Here is a 21,363-nt window from a genome sequence, read left to right on the forward strand (position 1 = left end):
TAAATTATTTCTGTACAGATATTTAAAAATCCATTTCTTTTATGAGCTATAACAAATCGCTACCTTTCCTGTGCACCACCTGTCTCCTAAGTCAGCCGTGCCACTTAGGTTGTCAGTCTTTGAATTTCACTCCCACACAATAAAAGAACCTAGTTTAAGCAATGCACCTCACTCCTCCATCTCCCTTTCAGCTTTATTACATTCAGTTAACTTCTACTTATCAACACTACATATCCTTTCTTGGCTTATTTATTTGCAGATTTTTATTGCTCATATTCACCTTGAAAAGCAAGCAGGGGTTTTCTCTCTACAGACCTGAGCAGTGACTAGATCTGGAGGCTTGCAGTCCAATGAGGTTCATCTGGTCTTTTGTTTATTTATTTTAATCGATTCTTTTTTCAGATCAAGGTTTAGTTTGTTTTCTTCACTGACAGTTTGGGCTGCTCACTAGCTCGCTTCCTCACTTGGCCACATGGTGTTGCTGTGACATGTCCGGTCAGCTGATTTAAACAAATTTTGGCGCTGTCGTCTTATCAGTGGATGCAGGACAACAGCGCCATCTGCAGGTCGACTTCTTCAGGACAGTATCTCAGGTGTGTGCGAGTAAAAAGGCCCCCTGGTCCCGGTTTAAAGCCCTTTGGGAACGTTTCACCTCTTTTACAATGGTCAGAAATGGCTAATTTGAGTTGCTCCTGTTCTGTTTTCTATGTTTTGTTACTCGTGTGCACGTCTTCACTGTTTCCTTCTCACATTCTGCCTTATGTTTCTTTTTCCGTGTAGTGAAAGCCCTCCCTGTTTCCCCGATGTAGGTTTTATTATAGTTTTATTGTGCTCCGGTCCTATTTTATCTTTTGGGTTTAACTCCAAACTGTAGAACAACCCTTCCCCCAACAACAAGTTACATAGTGCAACTTTCATAATTATCAATATAATGTTTGCACTTGCCTCGGCTTTGATGATAGTAATTAGACCTCATACAAAATAGTCACACTAATCTTACCTTATTATCAAATCAATTATCGAGTCAAGTATTACTTTTCCCAACTTGCTTGTTTAGAGCCGTTGACTTTAAAGCGTTGTCTCACCAGTTCACATGAAGTAAAAGTAATAAATATACACCCTGCAAAAATAGCAGCAGGTGTCTGGTGTTTGAGAAGCTAGTTAGAAAGTGGGCCATAATGAAATATGCTTAGGTAAATATATGCCGGCGCAGACATTGCTTTCCCGAGGTCTATGATCAACCCAGTTTGGATACAGTAACTTTTATGCTGTCTTTGAATGAGCGAAAGTAGGTCTGGGTGATACGACAAAATATGTGTTACAATGCCCATTTTTGCTCCAATTTTCGAATCAAAACTGGCTTGCAATGTTAATTTTTTGAGCATAAACAATTCATACTTAAAAACTGCAGTGTAACCTAATATAACATGACACATTACTTACATGTCACGTTACGAAAACACAAATTTAATGTAGACCTCTTAATTAAAAACGCCCAAGCTGATCATTGACAATTAGAAAAGACTGAATGTCTATTAAAATATGGTTAATAGCATAGCCCTTAATCAAAAGACAACAATAACTTACCAAATGTTGTGTTTTTTTTTGGTTTTGGAGTAGCACATTTGTCCATTTTCATCACCATTACCAATACTGTCCATATTAAAACCTTTACGAACGTTATTGTTGACCCGGCAACAGCAGTCTTTGAAATATTTTAGTTTACTGTTGTGCAAAATTGGGGCATATCTCAGCAGTGTGTTTTTAATTTTCTTGGTGGGAGAATCATATCCCTTTGTACATGTATTTTTCCCTGTTTGATGTGATGCACGCTGCTGGCATCTTAAAGCAACATTACCCACTTTTCCCTTTGACGAAAATCTGTGACCTGCTGTTCCCTCAAGAAGAGATTCAGGCACAGGCACACCAGCAATTATCTCCGCCCCGTTCGGCATCACATCTGGCAACATCGATATTTGTTTGCACTTGTGTCATGTCTTTCTCTAGACTTATTACTTTTATTTGTCTAACTCATAATACATCCTTGTGCAATAGTTTTTTTTTGCATTTGGTACTTTTATTGTACCTGTAGTCGTGTGTTTATAGTAACCAGTCATTTGTGGGTTGGTCACCTGCTTGTCGCCATGGAGATGTTAATGCTTTGACTGGAATATTCCAAATTATAACTTTCAACTTATCTGGAACATATTTAATCATTGAATAATCAGGTGAATAAACAGTATGAATGCATCTTTATTTGATTCAATTACACCTGAGTAGGTCTGGGTTCACAGATCTAACCTGTAACCTCATTGTATCCATGGCGATATGTTAAAGGGCCCATATTACGGCATTTTCTGATCTATGTTGCAATGTTGTTTCCTCATCAGTACATACTTGGAGTTGTGTTTTGTTTCATTCACACATGTTTAACGCACAAATCCGACTTATTCAGGCTGAGTTCTTCTTTCTAACAGCAAACACTCTGTTCCACCTTGTGATGTCATCATGTGGTAATACAGGAAGTGCTCCAATGTGTTTTTAAACTCCACACACCTTCACTAGAATCATTCGGATGATATCAGCTCTGAAATTGCTAATCGCTACTGAACAAAAGGTAAAAAATGTAGCTGCTAACTTGAAAACTACCGCTTCATGACATCACAAGGTGAAACAGAGCATTTTGAGCTTTGGCGATGTAGACAGACTAATAATAAACGGATTACGCAAAAACGTGTGAATGAAACAAAACATTCTAACATGGCTTAAAGCTCACAAACGTCATTTTTTACGTAATAGAGGACGTTTAATACCATACAAGGGAACATTCCAGGTAAAGCAATATCAAGTCGGTTGCCTCCAGAAAAGTTACATAGTGTATGCTGCTCTGTGGTTGAAGATTTTAACACGTGTGGGTACTTGTTTGTGTGTGAGAGTGATGGCAGAGCTCCTGAGGTTGAAGTTAAAAGGGGCCATGACCGCCTGCTGCTCAGGGAGAGAGACTTCATTAGCACGCTAATGAACACCGCTAATCTGCACAGAACACACTGTCTCTATCATTACTCACTTCTGATACACTTATTCAGACGACTTGTATTAACTACCACAACTCAACAGCCAAAAGGTCGAAAGAGCAAGGGCAAAAACTACTGGAAGTTTTATTTTAGGGGCGATGTTGAAGCGTTTGCCTTTAGCTTTTGAGTCAAACTGGAATATTTTGCATTTGAATTCAGATTACTTTGATATTAAAATGTTACACACTTTATTTTAGGATGCACTTTTTAACTTCTGACTCCCGGTATCTGCTTATTTGAATACTTGTAAATGGTTAATTCAGTCAGAAATCTTTTGAGGAGAATAAGGTTATGCAGGAGGAATAAAAATTAACATCAAATGAACTAGTATGCAAATGAGCAGCTGTTAATAAGTGAACCCTTAAAAAAAGTGTTACCAAAATGTTTTATGAAATATATTACAAAAAAAAGCATCTATCATAAGTCACGTAGAGGTTATTTCAGTGGGTAAGACTAATTATGTTCAAGTTTATTCAAGTTTATTCATATGGCTCATTTAAAGCAACTTCAGCTGACGAAAGAAAATAATAAAATACCAAGATATCCTGTCTAGCTAGTATTAAATGCCAGGGAGAAGAGGTGGGTTTTCAGTCTAGTCTTGAACTGCTTTAAACCGAGAGGATCTGACAGGCAGAGGGCGCTGTTTCATAGTCTGGGCGCTGCCACGGAAAAGGCTCAGTCATCTCAGGGCTCTGGGTGGAGTAACAACCTCAAATAAAGAGGACCCATAGAGCGCACACATTTAAACACAATCAAATCAAAAGCAACACTGCCTGAAATGTTTTTTTTGTAAGGGAATATTTCATACACTGCCGGAAAATCTCACCTGATTGTTAATCATTGATACGGGAACATTTAATGCAAGATCATGTGATTGTATAAGGCTAAGGACTGGCTGTTGAGATGGGAAAAAAGGGCTTTTGGGTGGACAGAAATGGACAAGGACAAGCAAAATTGAATACTTTGGTGTCACAAAATCTGGTGACGAATACTTATACTCACACCTGCACCTGCTTTTAATGTTTAAACGGACTTATGCGCTTATGGTTTTGTTTGTTTTTTGTTTGTAGTGTTTGAGCAAGGCGCCCATGAAAAGGAGAGTAAGTGCTCTCAATGGGCTCTTCTTGCATAAATAAACATAAGTAAATACATAAAGATTTAGTAGATTACTTAGTAGAACAGCGTCTCTTATGTTAGTCAACCTCTGGGCCGCTGTGGCTACAAAAAGTAATTTACCACAACCGAGTTTAGCGAGCAAATAAAAAAATGCATGAAATTTCGAATAGTCTTTGAGCGTTTCCTAACCCTGTGTTGCATTAGTATTTTCTTTATTAGTTATGCGTGCTAGTACCTGCTCTTATTTGACTGATTTCAATTATGTCCTTGAAGAAACAAACACCATCTGGATTGCCATTGTAAGAACTGGTGAGCTCACAGCTTAGCCAGCACCCTCAGTATCACGCAGTCTCTGGTGTGCCACAGCTAAACCTGTCTGCTGGAGACACTACAAAGGCTCTGAGCGAAAACAGCACGCGCTCGCAGGACATAATTATCAGCACGTGACGTCACTCTTTGTTCCGTGTCATTGTGAAAACCGCAGCCAGGAGAAAACAGCTGTGTGTGAACGCGCCTGACATTTTCACAGTCCTATTTGTATTATTCGATTGCGTCTTGGAGGGCAACACTATCCCTAGGGGTGTGCAAAAATATCGAAATATCAATATATCGTATCGTTGAATTTAATGATACAGTATCGATATCGTGGGCTGCTGAATGGGTATCTATTTTTTCTATATTTTACCAAATTATTCTGTCATAGTCCTATTGTTCATGCAATACATTTGACATTTGATTCACCGTTTTGATTATTAAAATAGGTTTCTTTTATATCAACTTTGCGCAGACGGTGGTTTAACAAAGTGGTTTATCGCAGTCATGATTTAGTCGATATGTCGTGATCCTTCAGAGCCGTTAAACTGCACATGTCGCGGTTTAAATGTAATTGTAGAGCTCGTATAAGCTGTGGATGAGGAATATTGACCAATGGAACAGTCTGATGTGTGCTTCTAGTTAGCAAAATGCACTAAACACAATGCACTTGGTTATGTTCATCCATCTTTAGCAAACAGAAGATAAAAGCACCATTAATGTTTATTTTTTGTGAGGTTTGATCATTAAGGGTCACGAAAGGCTGATTTTTTTTACTGAATCATATCGAATCGATTTGAAATATATCGTATCATATTGTATCGAATCGAAAAAGTACTGTATTGAGATATGTATCGTATCGCGGCCTATGTATCGTATCGACAAAATCTTAACGATACCCAGCCTTACGATCTACCCGCTCACCTTTACGTCCAAAGTTTAGGATCACAAACACATCTTCAAAGTCTCAAACTACTTTAACTACTTTATTTATGTAAATTTTCTGTAAAACCGCTCACAATCTGGTGACGGATTGCCGCTAACGTGAAAGTATAAATTATTCCCGTTCTGTATTGCTGAAGGACAAGTTTTTTTTTGTTTTTTTCATCTTCCTCATGAATAGGCAGTGCATTCTCAATAGTCCCATTATACAAGGTTGTTATGTGAAATGATACATATTGCACTATAGAACGTCTCGCTTTTAATATTAAACAGGAGCTCCATATGAATAATCTCACAACGATAAAGCCCGTGCTATTTATCCCGAACGTGACACCTATTTGATACTGAAAAGATACAGAAACATGTTTGGTTTCGTGTCCGGTTTGATGAGTTGTTGACAAGTGCATGTATATTTTCATAAACTGCTCGGTGGGTGTCTAAAACGAAGCGCCACGTCAGCAGATTTGGAATTTGAAGCCGATCGGCGCCAGAGCAGAGTGCACAGTCCTTCATCCATCAATGCCCTCTGTTGTTTCTCTTTCGTATTCTCTCTCTCTTTCTCTCACACCCACAAGCTTATCTGGACTTCCACAGCTGTAGATCCCACTCTGCGACTCTGGGAAGATTTTGTTTAACATCTCAACATCCCAGACACTATCGGAGACTAATTCTACCCGGAATGGACAGGCGTCTTGAGTCCTCACCTGCGTGTCGAAGAGGATTATGGGAATTTCCGTAAAGAGTCCATCTTGCTGTATTCTCTGATCTGTGTTTTAATGTTGTTTTCTCATCCAAAACGTACCTGGAGTTGTGTTTTTGTTTCATTCACACATGCTTAACTCATAAACTCTGCGTATTTAGGCTGAGTTCTTCTCTCTGTTCCACCTTGTGATGTCATGTGGTAATACAGGAAGTGCTCCACTGTGTTTTTAAACTCCAAACACCTTCACTAGAATCTTTTGGATGATTTCTGCCCTGGAATAGCCGATCTCTACTCAACAAATCGTAAAAGGTAGCGGTGAACAAGAAAACCCCCACTTCCTGACATCACAAGGTGGAACAGAGCATTTTGAGCTTTGGAGACAGAATAATAAGAAAGGATGAGGTTGTTACGACCCAGCTCGTGTGGGGACAGGGAAGTAACAGAAGAAAACCAAGATGGAAAATGGTAAAATAAGAAGTAATTTAATAAACAGGGGTGGTGAGGGTAAAGAGTACCTTGCAAGGGTTTTAAAAAAATAAAGGGTAAAGTTAAGTACAACATAAATTTCACAGTAAGTAACAAACCTTTATGAACAAACAGAGTCAGCACTGACAATGAAGTGTCTCAAAACACAGTAGTACCCCTGTAGTGACTTGACATACTGGCCACACCAGGCCAGCAGCCCCGAAAAGGTGTCCCGAATCTTCTTAAATTGGTGGGAGGTGGCTGAAGATGGGCCCCACGATTGGCCAGGCTGGAAAACAGTCCTCCAATCACATCCAAGCGCTCCAACAGCCATGATAAAGGGGAAAGTCGAAGATTCAGAGACGCAGACAAGAAACATAATGTATAAATCCAAACAACAAAAAGAACTTAAGGCCTAGGGCAGAGGTAACATTATAACGGGGTTTAAAGCTCACCAGAATCTATGTTATCTAATATAGGAGCTTTAAAGATGCACTATGTAACATTTCAAGTAGGGGTTCACCACTATGGAGTTGTTGCTTCGCCTGGAATGTTCCACAGTACGGTATTAAACTTCAATAACATGCCTTTTTTCAATGTTGGATGTATTTATTGGTCAAAATTACTTGAAAAACAAGCATTCTTATTGTAAGCAGGGTCACTTTTCCACAGACCTGACCTGTAACTTGCCCCGGTGACACTCCCGCTCGCTTCTATGGAGACGTGAAGCATTCCAGGCAAAGCTGTACAATCTCTACGGACAGAAGATCCATAGTGGACCTTTAAATCAGTCGGGCCATAAAGGTGTGCTGCAGCTGTTTGTTTTGGCAGGAGAAGGCGCATTCTTTGTGTGAGAGTGCGGCTGTTTGGGCAGGATATGGCTAACCTACACCAGTGTTACCAGGATTATGCCGGATTGATTCAGACTCCAGTTTACTCCTTTGTCGCCCGGCCGCATACACGCACCTGCTTTTCTCATGCAAAGAAGGGATGAAGCGGTGGAAACTCGGAGAGAGAGAGTTTTCTAAAGAATGTTGTGTACTTGGGAAGGGACATGATCTCGTGACGCGGGGCCGTGCTCACATGTGGACAATAATCTTGCGAGAGTTGTTTCTTTTCGTGTGTATATATTTGTCTGGTGAGTTACACATCTTGAGGGGCTACATGTTCGCTAATATAAAGAAAACAACTGGGACGTGAATAGCGTAATTCTATACATAGTAATTATGTCAAAAGCTCACTGCGTTGCGTTCTCGTGGACACAATCTCGTCTCTTTCGGGGCTGTCAGCAGATTTTTCACACACAATACTCCCCAATAATGAGCTGCAATAAAAAACGCCAGAACACTTAAGAATCTGTTATTATCTATAATGAGTCATAGATGTTATTTATTCAACCCTGTTCAGCTCAAAACGTTGCGTAGTACAGAAAATTAACAAAGTCCAGTAGTACAATGAAAAATACATGTGATAAATAACAAAAGTTTCATTTATCATGCATTGAATGATAAGGGCAACAGCTGGTCAGTTGATCAGAAGGTTGGCGGTTTGAATCCTGCTCTTGACATAAAAAAAAAAAACATCATTGATTAAGATGAATGCGTACAGTTGTTGTGTCCTTGGGCAAGACATTTGACCCACCTCGCCCCCTGTGTCTGCGTTCACTGGTGTATGAAAATTAACAAAAAGTCCACTACTACGATGAAAAATACATGTGATAAATAACAAAAGATCCATTTATGATGCATTGAATGATGAGGGAAACAGTTGGTCAGTTGGAGTGTCCACTGATCGGAAGGTTGGCGGTTCGAATCCCGCTCTCGACATAATAAAAAAAAAAAAACAAAACATTAATTTAAGATGAATGCGTACTGTCGTTGGGTCAAATGTCTTGCCCAAGGACACACCTCCAAAAGCTCTATATAAAAAACGTGACCACCAACTGGCCTAATGTCCCGCCTTCATTTCATCCAAAACATACACTGAACATGAGAGCGGGGACCGTGCAGCCACAGTTTTTTCCGTCCCGTTCTGGCCTGGTTCTGGACAGTGGCGTGTTCTGCTGCGGATGGTCAGCAGATGTAGGGCTGTGTCCCAGTGCGGATATTACCAGAGGGACCGCCATTTCCCTCAGCCTTTCATGTGCGGCTCAAGAGGCTGAGTGAGCTCTGCAGGGCACACTCACTGCACAGAGACAAACACGTGGATCTGAGGTGGATTTGGTCAGCCACAAAGATGATCCTTCTGTGTTTGGATTCGGAAGAGACCAACAATGTGTAATCAGATATGCACAAATGTTCTCACTGCTCAAACCTATATAATATGAATCTATATACCCTTGGATCTTTAGTTGTGATATCCGTCCTCGCTCTGGCTCCATTGACCTTTTGATCGTTAGCTGTGTATATTCTCACAGCGAGTAGAATGAATAGAATCTTTGAAAGCTGCATCGTACAAAGGCACTTGTCGCTCGCTTTGATTTAGTTTGAATTCTTATTAATTATACGACACTGTGTATTTTTAATTGGAAGGATGCAAGGATTAACGATACAAATGTTATAATTATACCTCACTGTACTTAAGAAAAGAGGAGTAGAGCTTTTTAGGTCATCTGAACCTGTTAAGTAGGTTTGTTAATAGTGAAATGGCTGAATAAATTAATCCTTCACAGAACATGAGTGTACCTGTTTCTTTGGCTTTATATTCAGAGTTGGTCTTCAAAGTACTTCAGGTACTTTCCAGCCATGATGCGTACATATCAAATATTTTGTCCAGATACAAGCTCACCAGCACGTTCTGTAGACAGCCTCATATCAGAAAGAAAAGAAGTACAGTTTCCTCTCGGTAAATATTTCTATAAACACGGTGTCCAGACTCATAAACCGCTCTTTATTGAAAGCTGCAGACTGGAGTTTTATTGTGTGTGTAACACCCTTGTATGTCACTTCCACTGCTGCCTTCTATTAAGCCTCGACCCAAAGCTTGAGCCCAGCCCAATTTAGCAGTTCTGGAGGATCCTTGTGCTGTTTATGCAGACTGTGCAGCGACCGTGAGCCGGCCCAGTTTATTACAGCGCCTTGATTAAAGCCTTTAGCCTGGATTCTCTGTTGGGGGCCCATATAAAGGCGGCCTGCGTAGGGTGGGGCACATTGCTGGAGTGACCCCTTTGACTCGGTGGACTCGCCCCGAGCTCAGTCCTGGTTACTAACACAGAACCTGGCATTCCTGCGGTAACACAGTACTAAGCAAATAAAGGCAGACATTCCACTGATATTGAAAAATACACTGGATGGATAAAGCAGGGATGAGTCTGACTCTTATTGTCTTAGCTCGCAGAGGTATGTACTGGGAAATATTCAGCGGGTCTGGAGGGAAGCACAAGAAAATATACAGTGAGGCAGGTAGTGGTGCACTTTTGACTGAGCGGATGAATAATATCCACACAACGCAGCTACATTTAGTTAGAAGTCAGCTTTCATGTCCGTAAATGGGGCGCCAATTAGAGAGGTTAGGTTTTAGCGAGGAGATGTGAAGGGGAGGACATAAAGGATTTTAAGTACTTGGGGTCAAAGGTCCGTGACTACAGAGAGTGAGGAAAAGAGGTGTGCAAGCCGGTCGGAGCGGGTGAAGTGAAAAATGTACAAGAGGATCACTGGCGCCAACCTGTAATAAACTTTCTACGTCGTGTTAGACCTCTCAGAATTAAAGTTAGTCTTGGAGTTGTCATGTTTTACCCCACCTAAGTCTGGATTAAATGTTTCTGGCTTCTTAAACTACATTTGAAAGTCATCTTAAAATATGGTCTCTTTGGCATTAAACCAATTTTTTCATTGCCATTGGGAGGTATTTGAAAAGTACAGTGCATCTTGGCCGGTGATATAACTGGAGTTCCAGATGAGGTCTGCAACTACAGTTCTGTTGTAGATTATCTGTTACTGCCTTAAAGTTTAAAAGTCCATATTACGCTATCTTCTGATCTATGTTGTAATGTTTTTTCCTCATCACAAACACACCTAGAGTTGTTTTTTGCGCAATTCACGTATGTTTAACACACAAAACCTAGATATTTAAGCTCTCTCAAACTAGAAACACTACATCTCCAAAGCTCAAAATGATCTGTTCCACCTTGTGATGTCATGTGTTGATACAGGAAGTCCTCCACTGTGTTTTAAACTCCACACACCTTCACTAGATTTGGATCATTTCAGCTCTGGAATTGCCAATCTCTACTGAACAAAAGCTAAAAAAAAAAAGTAGCTGTTAACTTGAAAACTACTGCTTCATGACATCACAAAGTGGAACGCAGCATTTTGAGCTTTGGAGATGCAGACAGACTAATAAACCAGGATTACTCAAACACGTGTGAATGAAACAAAACAGAACTCCAGATATTTTATGAGGTAACAACATTCTAACATGGCGTAAAGCTCACGAGAGTCAATTTTGTGTAATATGGACTCGCACTTTTGTTTTTCCTCTCGCGTCTTGTGCGATGAGGCAACGGGAGAGCTGTGGCGGTGCAAGAACAGTCTGGTAATTACTGTCTACTCATGCACATATCCGTGGTTTATATCCTTTCGTTCATGCATAATAAGCTAAAGTAAACAAGCATGCATCAAAAATACCCAAAGGTGTTGTGAGAAGTGCGGATGAACACCGGTGCATTATATCCAGCAGCAGTTTAAGTCTCTAACTGCAGCTGGTGTAGGCAACAGTGTTCATCAAAGTATATGACTCGCCCCCACGAAATGAAACATTCATAACTGTATGTTTTTTTCTAAGCAACACACGTCTGAAAATACTCTGAAGTTGAAAAGTCAAGAATTCTTACATTTGATGCATTTAAAAACAAGTTTGAAAAGTTGTGTAAGCTGCAGTCATCTGAACCAACAGCAACATAATTATACTTTCATACATTTGTACACTTTTCAAACCAGATCTGCTCTTTTGAAGTCGCTGCATTGAAGGAGTCACTGTCTTATCTTATTTTGTCTGCATAGTGCTATAGATGTGCAGGGAGCGGGAGAACAAATACGCGGATCTATTTTGAGATTGTGCAGATTGGCAGGCAAGACATTTATCTGCAGGAATACACTTTTTTTTTGTCCTTCCAGATGTCTCCTCCTTCTTCCTCTCGTTAAATGAAGTTCACTATTGCACCATCGCTGCTTGTTTTTGTCGACAAGGACAAGGGGTTTTTCTGTACTTCAGCCTCAGGTCTTTTGGTTGCAATCCTGGTGGGGTTATGGAGGGGACAGTAGCTCGGTTGGTAGAGTGTTTGCTCACCGATCTGAAGGTTGATGATTCAAATCTCTCTCTCGATCGGTTGGTGTTGCGAGTACAGCTCCCACGGATGAATGTTGTCGCTGTGTCCTTGAGCAAAACACTTAACCCACCTCGCTGTCAGTGTCTCCGTACGATGATATGTGAATGTGTAAAGTGCTTTGAGTGCTAGATTTTATTAAAATAAGGTCACATGTTCTAGGCCCTAGAACATGTGACCTTTGTCCTTTGTTATTGTGTTTATCCTCGCCCTGTATATGACCAAATATACTACTACACACTAAGGCTGGGTATTAAGATTTTGTCGATACGATACATACCTCGATACATAGGCCGTGATACGATACATATCTCAATACAGTACTTTTTCGATTCGATACAATATGATACGATATATTTCAAATCGATTCGATATGATTCAGTAAAAAATTCAGCCTTTCGTGACCCTTAATAATCAACCCCAAGTTCACAAAAAATAAACATTAATGGTGCTTTTATCTTCTGTTTGCTAAAGATGATGAACATAACCAAGTGCATTGTGTTTAGTGCATTTTGCTAACTAGAAGCAATATTCCTCATCCACAGCTTATATGAGCTCTACAATTACATTTAAACAGCGACATGTGCAGTTTAATGGCTCTGAAGGATCATGACATATCGAAAAAATCAGGGCTGTCAAACACATTTTCACCGAGGGCCACATCAGCAAAATGGCTGCCTTCAAAGGGCCAGATGTAAAATAAATCTCACGACTTTTTAAACTTTTTAATTAACTGTTTCTATATTTATTACTTATTCAAGTTACAAATATTACATATGCATTTGCCTAGATGTAAAAATATGGCTGTGTATCTGCGTAACTCCTGATAAAATAATGTTCTAAAACCATCATACCTTTTAATTTACCCTGTCGAGGGCCACATAAAATGATGTGGAGGGCCAGATTTGGCCCACGGACCTTGAGTTTGACACAAGTGGACTAAATCATGACTGCGATAAACCACTTTGTTAAACCACCATCTGCACAAAGTTAATGTAAAAGAAACCTATTTTAATAATCAAAACAGTGAATCAAATGTCAGATGTATTGAACAATGAACAATAGGACTATGACAGAATAATTTGGTAAAATATAGAATATATATATATATATATATATATATATATATATATATATATATATATATATATATATATATACAGTTTATGTTCACTCTATGCAATGTACTTACTTGCAATTAAACAAAAAATAAATATGAATGCAAATGTTATTCTTAATTTTAACACCTTTTTTCCAGACTCTGACATGAGGTTGAAGTAAATAGCAGTTATAATTACTGCTATTTTGTTGCTATTATCTTTATTCAAACTACATTTCTGTGCTTTGCTTTAGTTAATCCTTTAGTTTATAATGATATAATGACATGACATGTCTAATCTGTTTTTAACAGATCTATGGCCAATGTTGTCACTAAAAGTGTGTGGTCTGAGCAGAGTTTCAGCTTTGGAGGAATAAATTGGGCTATTTTTTGTGTTAAATGGCAATTATGAAACGTCTGTGTTGTTTTTGTTTATAAAATAGATACAAAAAGCTATTCTTAATCTGTTTTTGAAAAGAAAAAACAGAAGTACAAGCGAAAATTGAGATTAACCGATATGTAAAACCATGATTTCTTTGTATTTTTCCATATTTCCAAGCCCTACTTTAACCAAAACTCACAAATCTCTTCCCCTCCGTCCTGAGAATGGCCTCGCTGGCTGGTAGAGGTCAGTGTCCTCCCAGGGCCCCGTGCCTATTTGTCCTTCCTGTATTTGTGTGCAGAAAGAGGCTAAATCTTAATCTTGCCAAAAAGCTTAATAGTCATGTTCCGCCAAGAAGCGTCGCGCTCGGATTCCACAGCCATGATCCGGCCCGGGAGTTGCCACGCTGGTGCGGCGGTTGCTAGGCGAGTCTCGGGTCTACGATGTGTATCTCTCTGTAGTTCTGTCTCTTTTGGCCTTTCAGCAGCCTGCCAGAGACCCTGTAAGCAGCCCCAGATTGTCTGTGTAAGACTAAAGGACAGTTCCCAGAAAAGAGTGTGTGCACAAACTTCTTGTTTTACCCCAATACAAAAAAGCCAGATTAGTTTAAATGGAGCCCCGAGCTGACAAGAGACCACATAAAGACTGAACTGTGGACAAAATGTGCACTGAGATGGATGGGCAGTAATGGAGTGTGTGAAAGAATCTTCCTCCTTTTGCCTTAAACCTGTTTGTGAGGAAGTGGCTGTGAATTTGTGAAGCTAAGACAGCGCTCCTAAATAGTGCTGGGAGTTTTAGCATTCCACTGCTACGCTAAACGGACCCGGGACAGCATGATCCATGGACAGACACAGTCCATCAGTCTCTAATTGGTCTCCTGAGGTCCGATCGAAAGCCAGTTGACCGCTTTACAAATCTCCAAACAAAGCTTTTTGTGTTAAATGTGTTCAAATAAATTCTTTTAATGGCAGCTAATGAGAAACAATAAGAGTTCTCTGGATGCTAACTGTATAATGTTGACCTAATTAACAGATTATGCTAAGGAGATCTCCTGGCAGCGCTGATCAAGTGTCGTTTTAGATGTGCTTTTAAAATCTGAACGGATCGGCAAACGGGGGAATCAAACTCAGATTATTCAAACACAAACGTTTTCAGCGGTTTCTATTTACCCTCATGTTATGTAAGTTTTGACAGTCTAATAACTGCTCGTCTCCATAAAGATGCTACGTCTTTGCTTTGGATGTTTCACAGTATGGCATTAAACGAATCGATCTACGCATCAGGCCGAGTGACTGTAGAGTTAGATCTGTGGAGGAGGAGGAGGAGGAGGAAAGGAAGATGAAGAAGAAGATGATGAAAAAGAAGTAGAAGATGAAGATGATGAAGATGGAGAAGAAAAAGATGAAGATGATGAAGTAGAAGATGAAGATGATGATGAAGAAGAAGAAGATGATGATGAAGAAGAAGAAGATGATGATGAAGAAGTAGAAGATGAAGATGAAGAAGAAAGAGATGAACAAGAAAAAGATGAAGATGATGTAGAAGATGAAGGAAAAGAAGAACATGAAGATGATGATGATAAAGATCAAGAAAAAGAAGATGAAGAAGAAAAAGATGAAGATGATGATGAAGAAAAAGATGATAATGAAGAAAAAGATGATGATGAAGAAGAAGAAGAAAAAGATGAAGAAGATGATGATGAAGAAGAAGAAAAAGAAGATGAAGTAGTTTGTTTTATCAATAACCGCACCTGTTATTGTACATACTGTAGATACCTGCATGGATCTGTTAATGCCGTACAGCGGAACATCCCAGTCGAAGCTGATGTTGGCCCGCTCAACAGGATGCTAAATGATCACATATTTATACAAAAAGTCCCACAGTGCATCTTTAACCACAGTGCTATTCAAACAAAAGCATTATGCAGCATTAGCACTAAGCTGTATATGGTTGTGGGTCTGTCACGAGAACAATAGACGAATGAAGAACGGAGGAGCGGAGCCAAAAGGGAAAAGAAAACAATGCATTTATCCACCCTCAAGAATGTTCTAAGGAACTGATGACCAAGGCAGTTGTTATTCCTCCCACTCACCTCCAGCCTGCTCTGTTATGGCCCCTGCTCCCTCCTCACCAATCCCTCTTTCCTCTTGGCTTTGGCCTCCGTGTACTCGGGACAGTACAGTAGATGCAGCTGTGGGGATGAGCAACACACTCCCATGTACTTTTCATTTTTCATTTTTACATCGTACTGAAAATGTGACCTAGAATATAATAAAAGTGCTGCAAAGAGTCACTGCTTTGATTCATTAGGGGACAGTGAAGACGCCATTCATGACTATTTTTAATCTTTCATGGTGCAACTTTATAATGACCAGTGTTGAAGTACTGTGCTTAAGTAGAATTTTTAGGGATCTGTACTTTACTTAAGTACATTTTACAGTGGATACTTTTACTTTTACTTCACTGCATTTGAGGGCAGTATCTGTACTTTCTATTCCACTACATTTTTTTAAGTAAATAGTACTTTTCATATGATTTGAGGGATTATTTTTACCATGTTCGTGGACTAAATATAAACTAAAATAAATACACAAAATATGAAATGTATCTGTATTATTTTTTTAATCAATATCGCACTTGTGTGAAATATTTTTTTTACTAAAGTACATTTTTAAACAGGTACTTACCACTGATCATAACCTCTCCTTTATTAGCCTTAATAAAGCAAGACTTGTTTCATAAGAACAAATAGTTTATTAAGAAGGATTCAGGCACAGTAAATACTCAAGTGATCAAGGTATTAACGAAGTAGTTTTTTTTGTTTTGTTTGTTTTGTTTTATTTTTTTTTTTTTTTTTATGGAAAAAAAGAAACAGTGCAGTACAAAACATAACAGATAGAAACATGCACAGGAAACAGTAAAATGATAATCCTGGTACAAAGCAAAGGACAAGAAACAGAAATAAAACAATGATCAGAGCTGGGAGTGGGTTGAGGGGGCGGGTTGTTGAGGGGGCGGGTTGAGGGGGAGGGTTGAGGGGGCGGGGTCTTACAAAGAACTAATGTTTTATTATTATTGAGCAGGTAAAATGAATGAATGAGTGAGTAAAGTTATGAAGTTAAAACTAGTTTTGACATTCAGTTTCAGGGTTGAGTCTCCATTCTCTTTCATTTACTTCCTTTTTCTTTCTCCCCTTATTATTTTCCTTCCTTTCCTTTCTTCCTCTTTTCCTTTCTCCCCTTCTTTTTCTTCTTCCCTTTCCTTCCTTTTCTTTCTTCTCTCTCACCCCTTCTCTACTTTTCCTTCCCTTTCCTTCTTTAACCCTTCTCTCTTTCTTTTCCCTTTTCCGTTTCTCTTTTCCCCTCGTCCTTTTTCCTTTTTCTTTGACTGAATAATAGAATAACCTTCCCCACATAAAAAAAAAATAATAAAAAAATCAAGTAGTTATTAAGCAACAGTTTGCCCACTTATCCGAAGGTTGCTGGTTCAAATCCCGCTCTCGACATAAATATCATTAGTTGAGGGGTTAGATCTACTGACCCACAGGTTGACGGTGCGATTCCAGCTCCCACAGATGAAAGCTGATGTTGTGTTTTTGGGCAAAACACTTAACCCACCTCACCAAATGTCTGCGTAAACTGATGTATGAACGTTTGTGTGAATGAGTGATGTAAAACGCTAAAACCAGCGCCTTAAAGGTAAAAGCTCTATATAAAAATGTGACTATTCTTACTATTTCTTATTTGTTCATTATGAATTAGGTCTTTGTTCATGCTTTATTAAGGCAAACTAAAGTACAGATACGATAAAGTATGTGTGTATAACGTTTAGAATTACTACATCATTCCAAACAAATGTAAAGTAATAATCTAAATTGGAACATAACATCCCGGCTCGCTCCTTTTGGGTCCCATTATTTCTGCTTAAAGTAGAACAGATGGTTATTTTTGCGATAAGAAATCTTGATTGACCTTGAACCTTTTTTATAATAGGATTTTATTCAAATCATATTGCACCATGCTCTCATAATCCTTCCCAATACGTTACAGACATAACTGACATTTATAATTGCTTATTCTCTTGGGTTTCATTAATTAACTGCTGCTCATTTAGTGTAAAATATTAATGTAATCCAGACTATTCACATGCAGCCAATTTCCACCCAAAGCTTCGGATTTAGAATAAACAATGCATTGTTTCATGGACGGAAAAAATGAATTGCTATAATGAACATTTGTCTTACTCAGGAGTTTTGCCAAGCCCCCAGAACAATCAATATACAAACAGACAACCGCATGTTCACAAATTGGATGGGTTCAAAGCCTTTGTCGGTGAAGGACAGAGCGAATTTGTTCCTGTTTATTGGGTCATTTTTGTCACAGTATAAACGATTTGTCTGTCCTGCTGTTTCTTAAATCGATTTACAGTTGGTGTGATAACATAAGCCGATGGACTGCTCCGCTTGCACTGAAATTCAGCCAAATATGTCTCAAGACAGCGGTCCAGACGTAAGGATGTGCAGTGTTTTCGAATACAAACATTTCAGCTCTAATCCTGCGGAAAAAGCTCAATAAACAGCCTTTGAAATGAACGCACTTTGCATACAACTCAGATCTAGATGATACAGTGGTCCCTTGTAGTGTTCAACTTTATTTTTTACAATTATTCTATATGTTTTGCAGCTGTAAAACCCCTCACCACACACTTTATACACTTTTCTCACGCAGGCATTAACATTTCCTTACATTTCTCTCTCGTTTAATAGATTTAAACTTCATCCTTCAACAAAAAAGTGCGTAGAATTGCACTGGAAAAATCCGCGAAACAGCGAGAACGCGAAAGGTGAACCGAGGGACCTCTGTAATCCTAACTGCATACAATATAAGGTCTTTTTCGATGCAGAATTGTTTGTTAGTTTCTTTTACTTCATGCTACTCAAGAGTATGGATGCTATGTCAAATCAGTATCTATCAACAGTACTAGTTTGAGTATCTGGGCGTCACATTTCTTGAGAACTTTAGATCCGTGTTAAGAAAGTAAAGTGTTTGTCCACTGATCTGAAGGCTGTTGTTTCGATTAGATGAGTAGTTACTTGATGTGAAGTGCTTTGAGTGCCTAGAGAACATGTGTCAAACTCAAGGCCCCCGGGCTAAATGTGGCCCCCCCACGTCATTTTATGTGGCCCACAACAAGATGAATTAAAAGGTTTGACTGTCTTAAAATGTCAGTTTATCAGGAGACAGTTATACAGCCATATTTTTACATCTATGGAAATTTATATGTAATATTTGTAACTTGAATGAGAAATGAATACAAAGACGGTTAATGAACAAGTTAAAAAAGTAGTTTATTTGCATTACATGTGGCCCTTTGAGAGTGACGGTTTTGGTGATGTGGCCCCCGGTGAAAATGTGTTTGATGCCCCTGGCCTGTGATATACAAAGATTTGATCATTTACCAAAATAAAACTGCACTAACCCTCAACCCTGTGTTGTTGTATTAACTGAATAAGAAGCAAGATTCATTCTAAGGTAAGGGCCACTTTTTAGAGAAATTTGTCCTTTGCTTTTGACCCATTCTTTAATGCCACTGGGGCACCTCCAGCTCTGTGCTCACCGACCCGTCTCCGTGCTCTCGTCGCTAGGACAAACTTAGCTGGAGGATTTGACCTATAATTGGGTGTATCTTTTATATCTGTTTGCTTCTACACAATTTTACACATTTATTTGATCAACTTTATTTGCATAATTTCAAAAAGAATGTCATTCATCAACACTGGCGTAATTACTTAATCTGAAATGAAACACGACTTTAAAAACGATAAGATCTCACGTTGTACAAATAACATTTTACTATTCAATTAACAGCAGCCTTTTTGATAGCGGGCCCTGACCTCTTTGTGTCTGTCTGTTACAGCTCATCCCGAAGTCTTGACTGAAGGGAAATCTTTGGGGAACCAGCCGGGCAGTGACAGGCTGCACGTCAAACCTGTCAAGCCCACGTCGGTGATGGTGATCGGGGGCTCGGCTACGTCTCTCCGGCCCCTTCCGTGGAGCTTCGCGCTGCTCCTCGCTGCACTTTGCTCACTGTTGACCTTACGCCGGCCGTGAATGCTACTGTCCCAACACCCCCCCAACCACCTGGAAGGAAACTGCTTACATCTTTACACATATCTTCAACTTAACGAAACGATAAGTCAATAAGCTGACGGAGGACAATGTTGACAGGGACGTAATGTCGTATTTTGCATAAAAACAAAGAATGAGTAGACATACGCGCGTACTCATCTGCAATGAAAATCTGCTGCTTTCACTGTTCCAGGTAATTGCAATAATCGCTTTACTCACACATATAAGCGCTTTATGGTTTAAACCTGGACTACATTCTTAAAAAGTACTCCCACTTTGCAACTGTTTAATCCACTGGTTCGTTCTGCTGCCGTTTCTTCCCTTGTGCTATCACCGCACAGCACTGTTCTCCAGTAACGCGGAAGAATTCAAGTCATTTTCTTTGGGGGGATTATGAGGAATGCATGATGGATTGATAGAAGAAACCTGCGCGCCCGAAACCGGAAGAGCCAACGTGATAAACTCTAATGACTTTGTACCTTGGCAGGGATTAGAATGTAATGAGTTCACTGGTAGAGCATGGCACACTGGCACTGGGTGTAACTGTATATAGGTAGAGAGATTTGATGTATGAAGAAAATTTGCCAGTGGTTTTTTTTATTTTATTTGTACAATTACTTTGAGAGTGCCTGCGGAAGCCTTCAGACGTTTCACTGTTATCATGAGAAAAGCAGGTATGCACAAACGGTCACGAAAAGAAAAGCGCTCAAATTCAAAGTGGTCGCTTTCGAAAGACGGTTTGTGCGTTCGGTTTTTGTGTTTGCTTGTTGGAATGACACACTAATGCATGTATCGCCCTGGAAAGCGAAATTCAAAATTGAGTGACAAAAGAGCAAAAAGTTTTTGATCAAATTCTGGACCATTTTTCTTTTTCAGTCAATTCATTTCCCCAAACAAGGACACCTGTTATCCAAAATTAGCTTTTTTGGGGCTTTTAATCGTACATATCTTACATACTTACCATTAATCCAAAGATTTTTTTTTTCTCTCAGAACTTTGCCTGGATTGTTGCGTCATAGGTTAATTCCTGTGCAGTTTTAAAGCCCATAAACAATCTCTGGACTCATCCTGCAGTCAGTTTAAGACCTTCATTTGTTTATTTTTTAATGTTCATTCATGTTGCTGACACTAGGGGGAGCTCCAACGCTTAAATTCCTCATTGAAAACTGAGGCGTAGTTTATAAATTATACTTTTTTTCAAATGTAGGCATTATTTTACTTATCCCAAGGTGCCAAAAAGCAAGTTTAGATTGGAATTAAAGCCAGAAGAACGCATAACAGTAAGTTGATACACAATTAAACAAACCTCTGCCAAGGCGTTGGTCTGGGCACTGGAGTTTGACTGAATTTTGGGTGTTATAGTTAAGCGGTAAATGTTAATCAATGCTCATTCATTTTCATTCAACCATAAAACCCTTGTAATATTTCTTTTTTTATCCCCACATAGTTTGAACATCTCCATCTACTCCATTGTTGGTTGATTCTGACTATCCAAAAAACGCATTACATTTTGGAGATTACACGTCATACTATTTATTTTCTATTTCACAAAAGTCATCGATGAGCTCTAGGATTGAATGAATGTGATTGTCAAAGATGTGCATACAAAATAAGCTAACTAACTTAAATGTTCCAATCAGTGACAATATGGAGAATGACCCTTATTAAAAACTATGCAATGTCTTCAGCTTGGCCAATGGAACTGTCACGTGCTCTGTTTTCTTGTATTTGTCTGGTCCTTAACCTGCTCTACCTGCCGCACCCACCACCTGTGTATAAATGTACATATTTGAAGTCACGTGCCATTGTTTTTGTCTTA

The 21,363-nt window shown here is 39.3% G+C and overlaps 1 protein-coding gene across 2 annotated transcripts in view; it reads left to right on the forward strand.

Moving 5' to 3' along the window:
• LOC117385335 (glypican-5-like) overlaps nt 1-21,342 on the forward strand; it is a 75,227-nt gene extending 53,885 nt beyond the window's left edge. For both annotated transcript variants that reach the window (XM_033982632.2, XM_033982633.2), the window contains one exon: nt 19,333-21,342. In XM_033982632.2, coding sequence (XP_033838523.1) covers nt 19,333-19,526 — 194 coding nt within the window. In that variant the 3' untranslated portion in view covers nt 19,527-21,342. The remainder of the gene's footprint in view (nt 1-19,332) is intronic.
• Nucleotides 21,343-21,363: the final 21 nt, after the last annotated feature.

Source organism: Periophthalmus magnuspinnatus, chromosome 17, assembly GCF_009829125.3.
Source record: "Periophthalmus magnuspinnatus isolate fPerMag1 chromosome 17, fPerMag1.2.pri, whole genome shotgun sequence".
Taxonomy (NCBI): domain Eukaryota; kingdom Metazoa; phylum Chordata; class Actinopteri; order Gobiiformes; family Gobiidae; genus Periophthalmus; species Periophthalmus magnuspinnatus.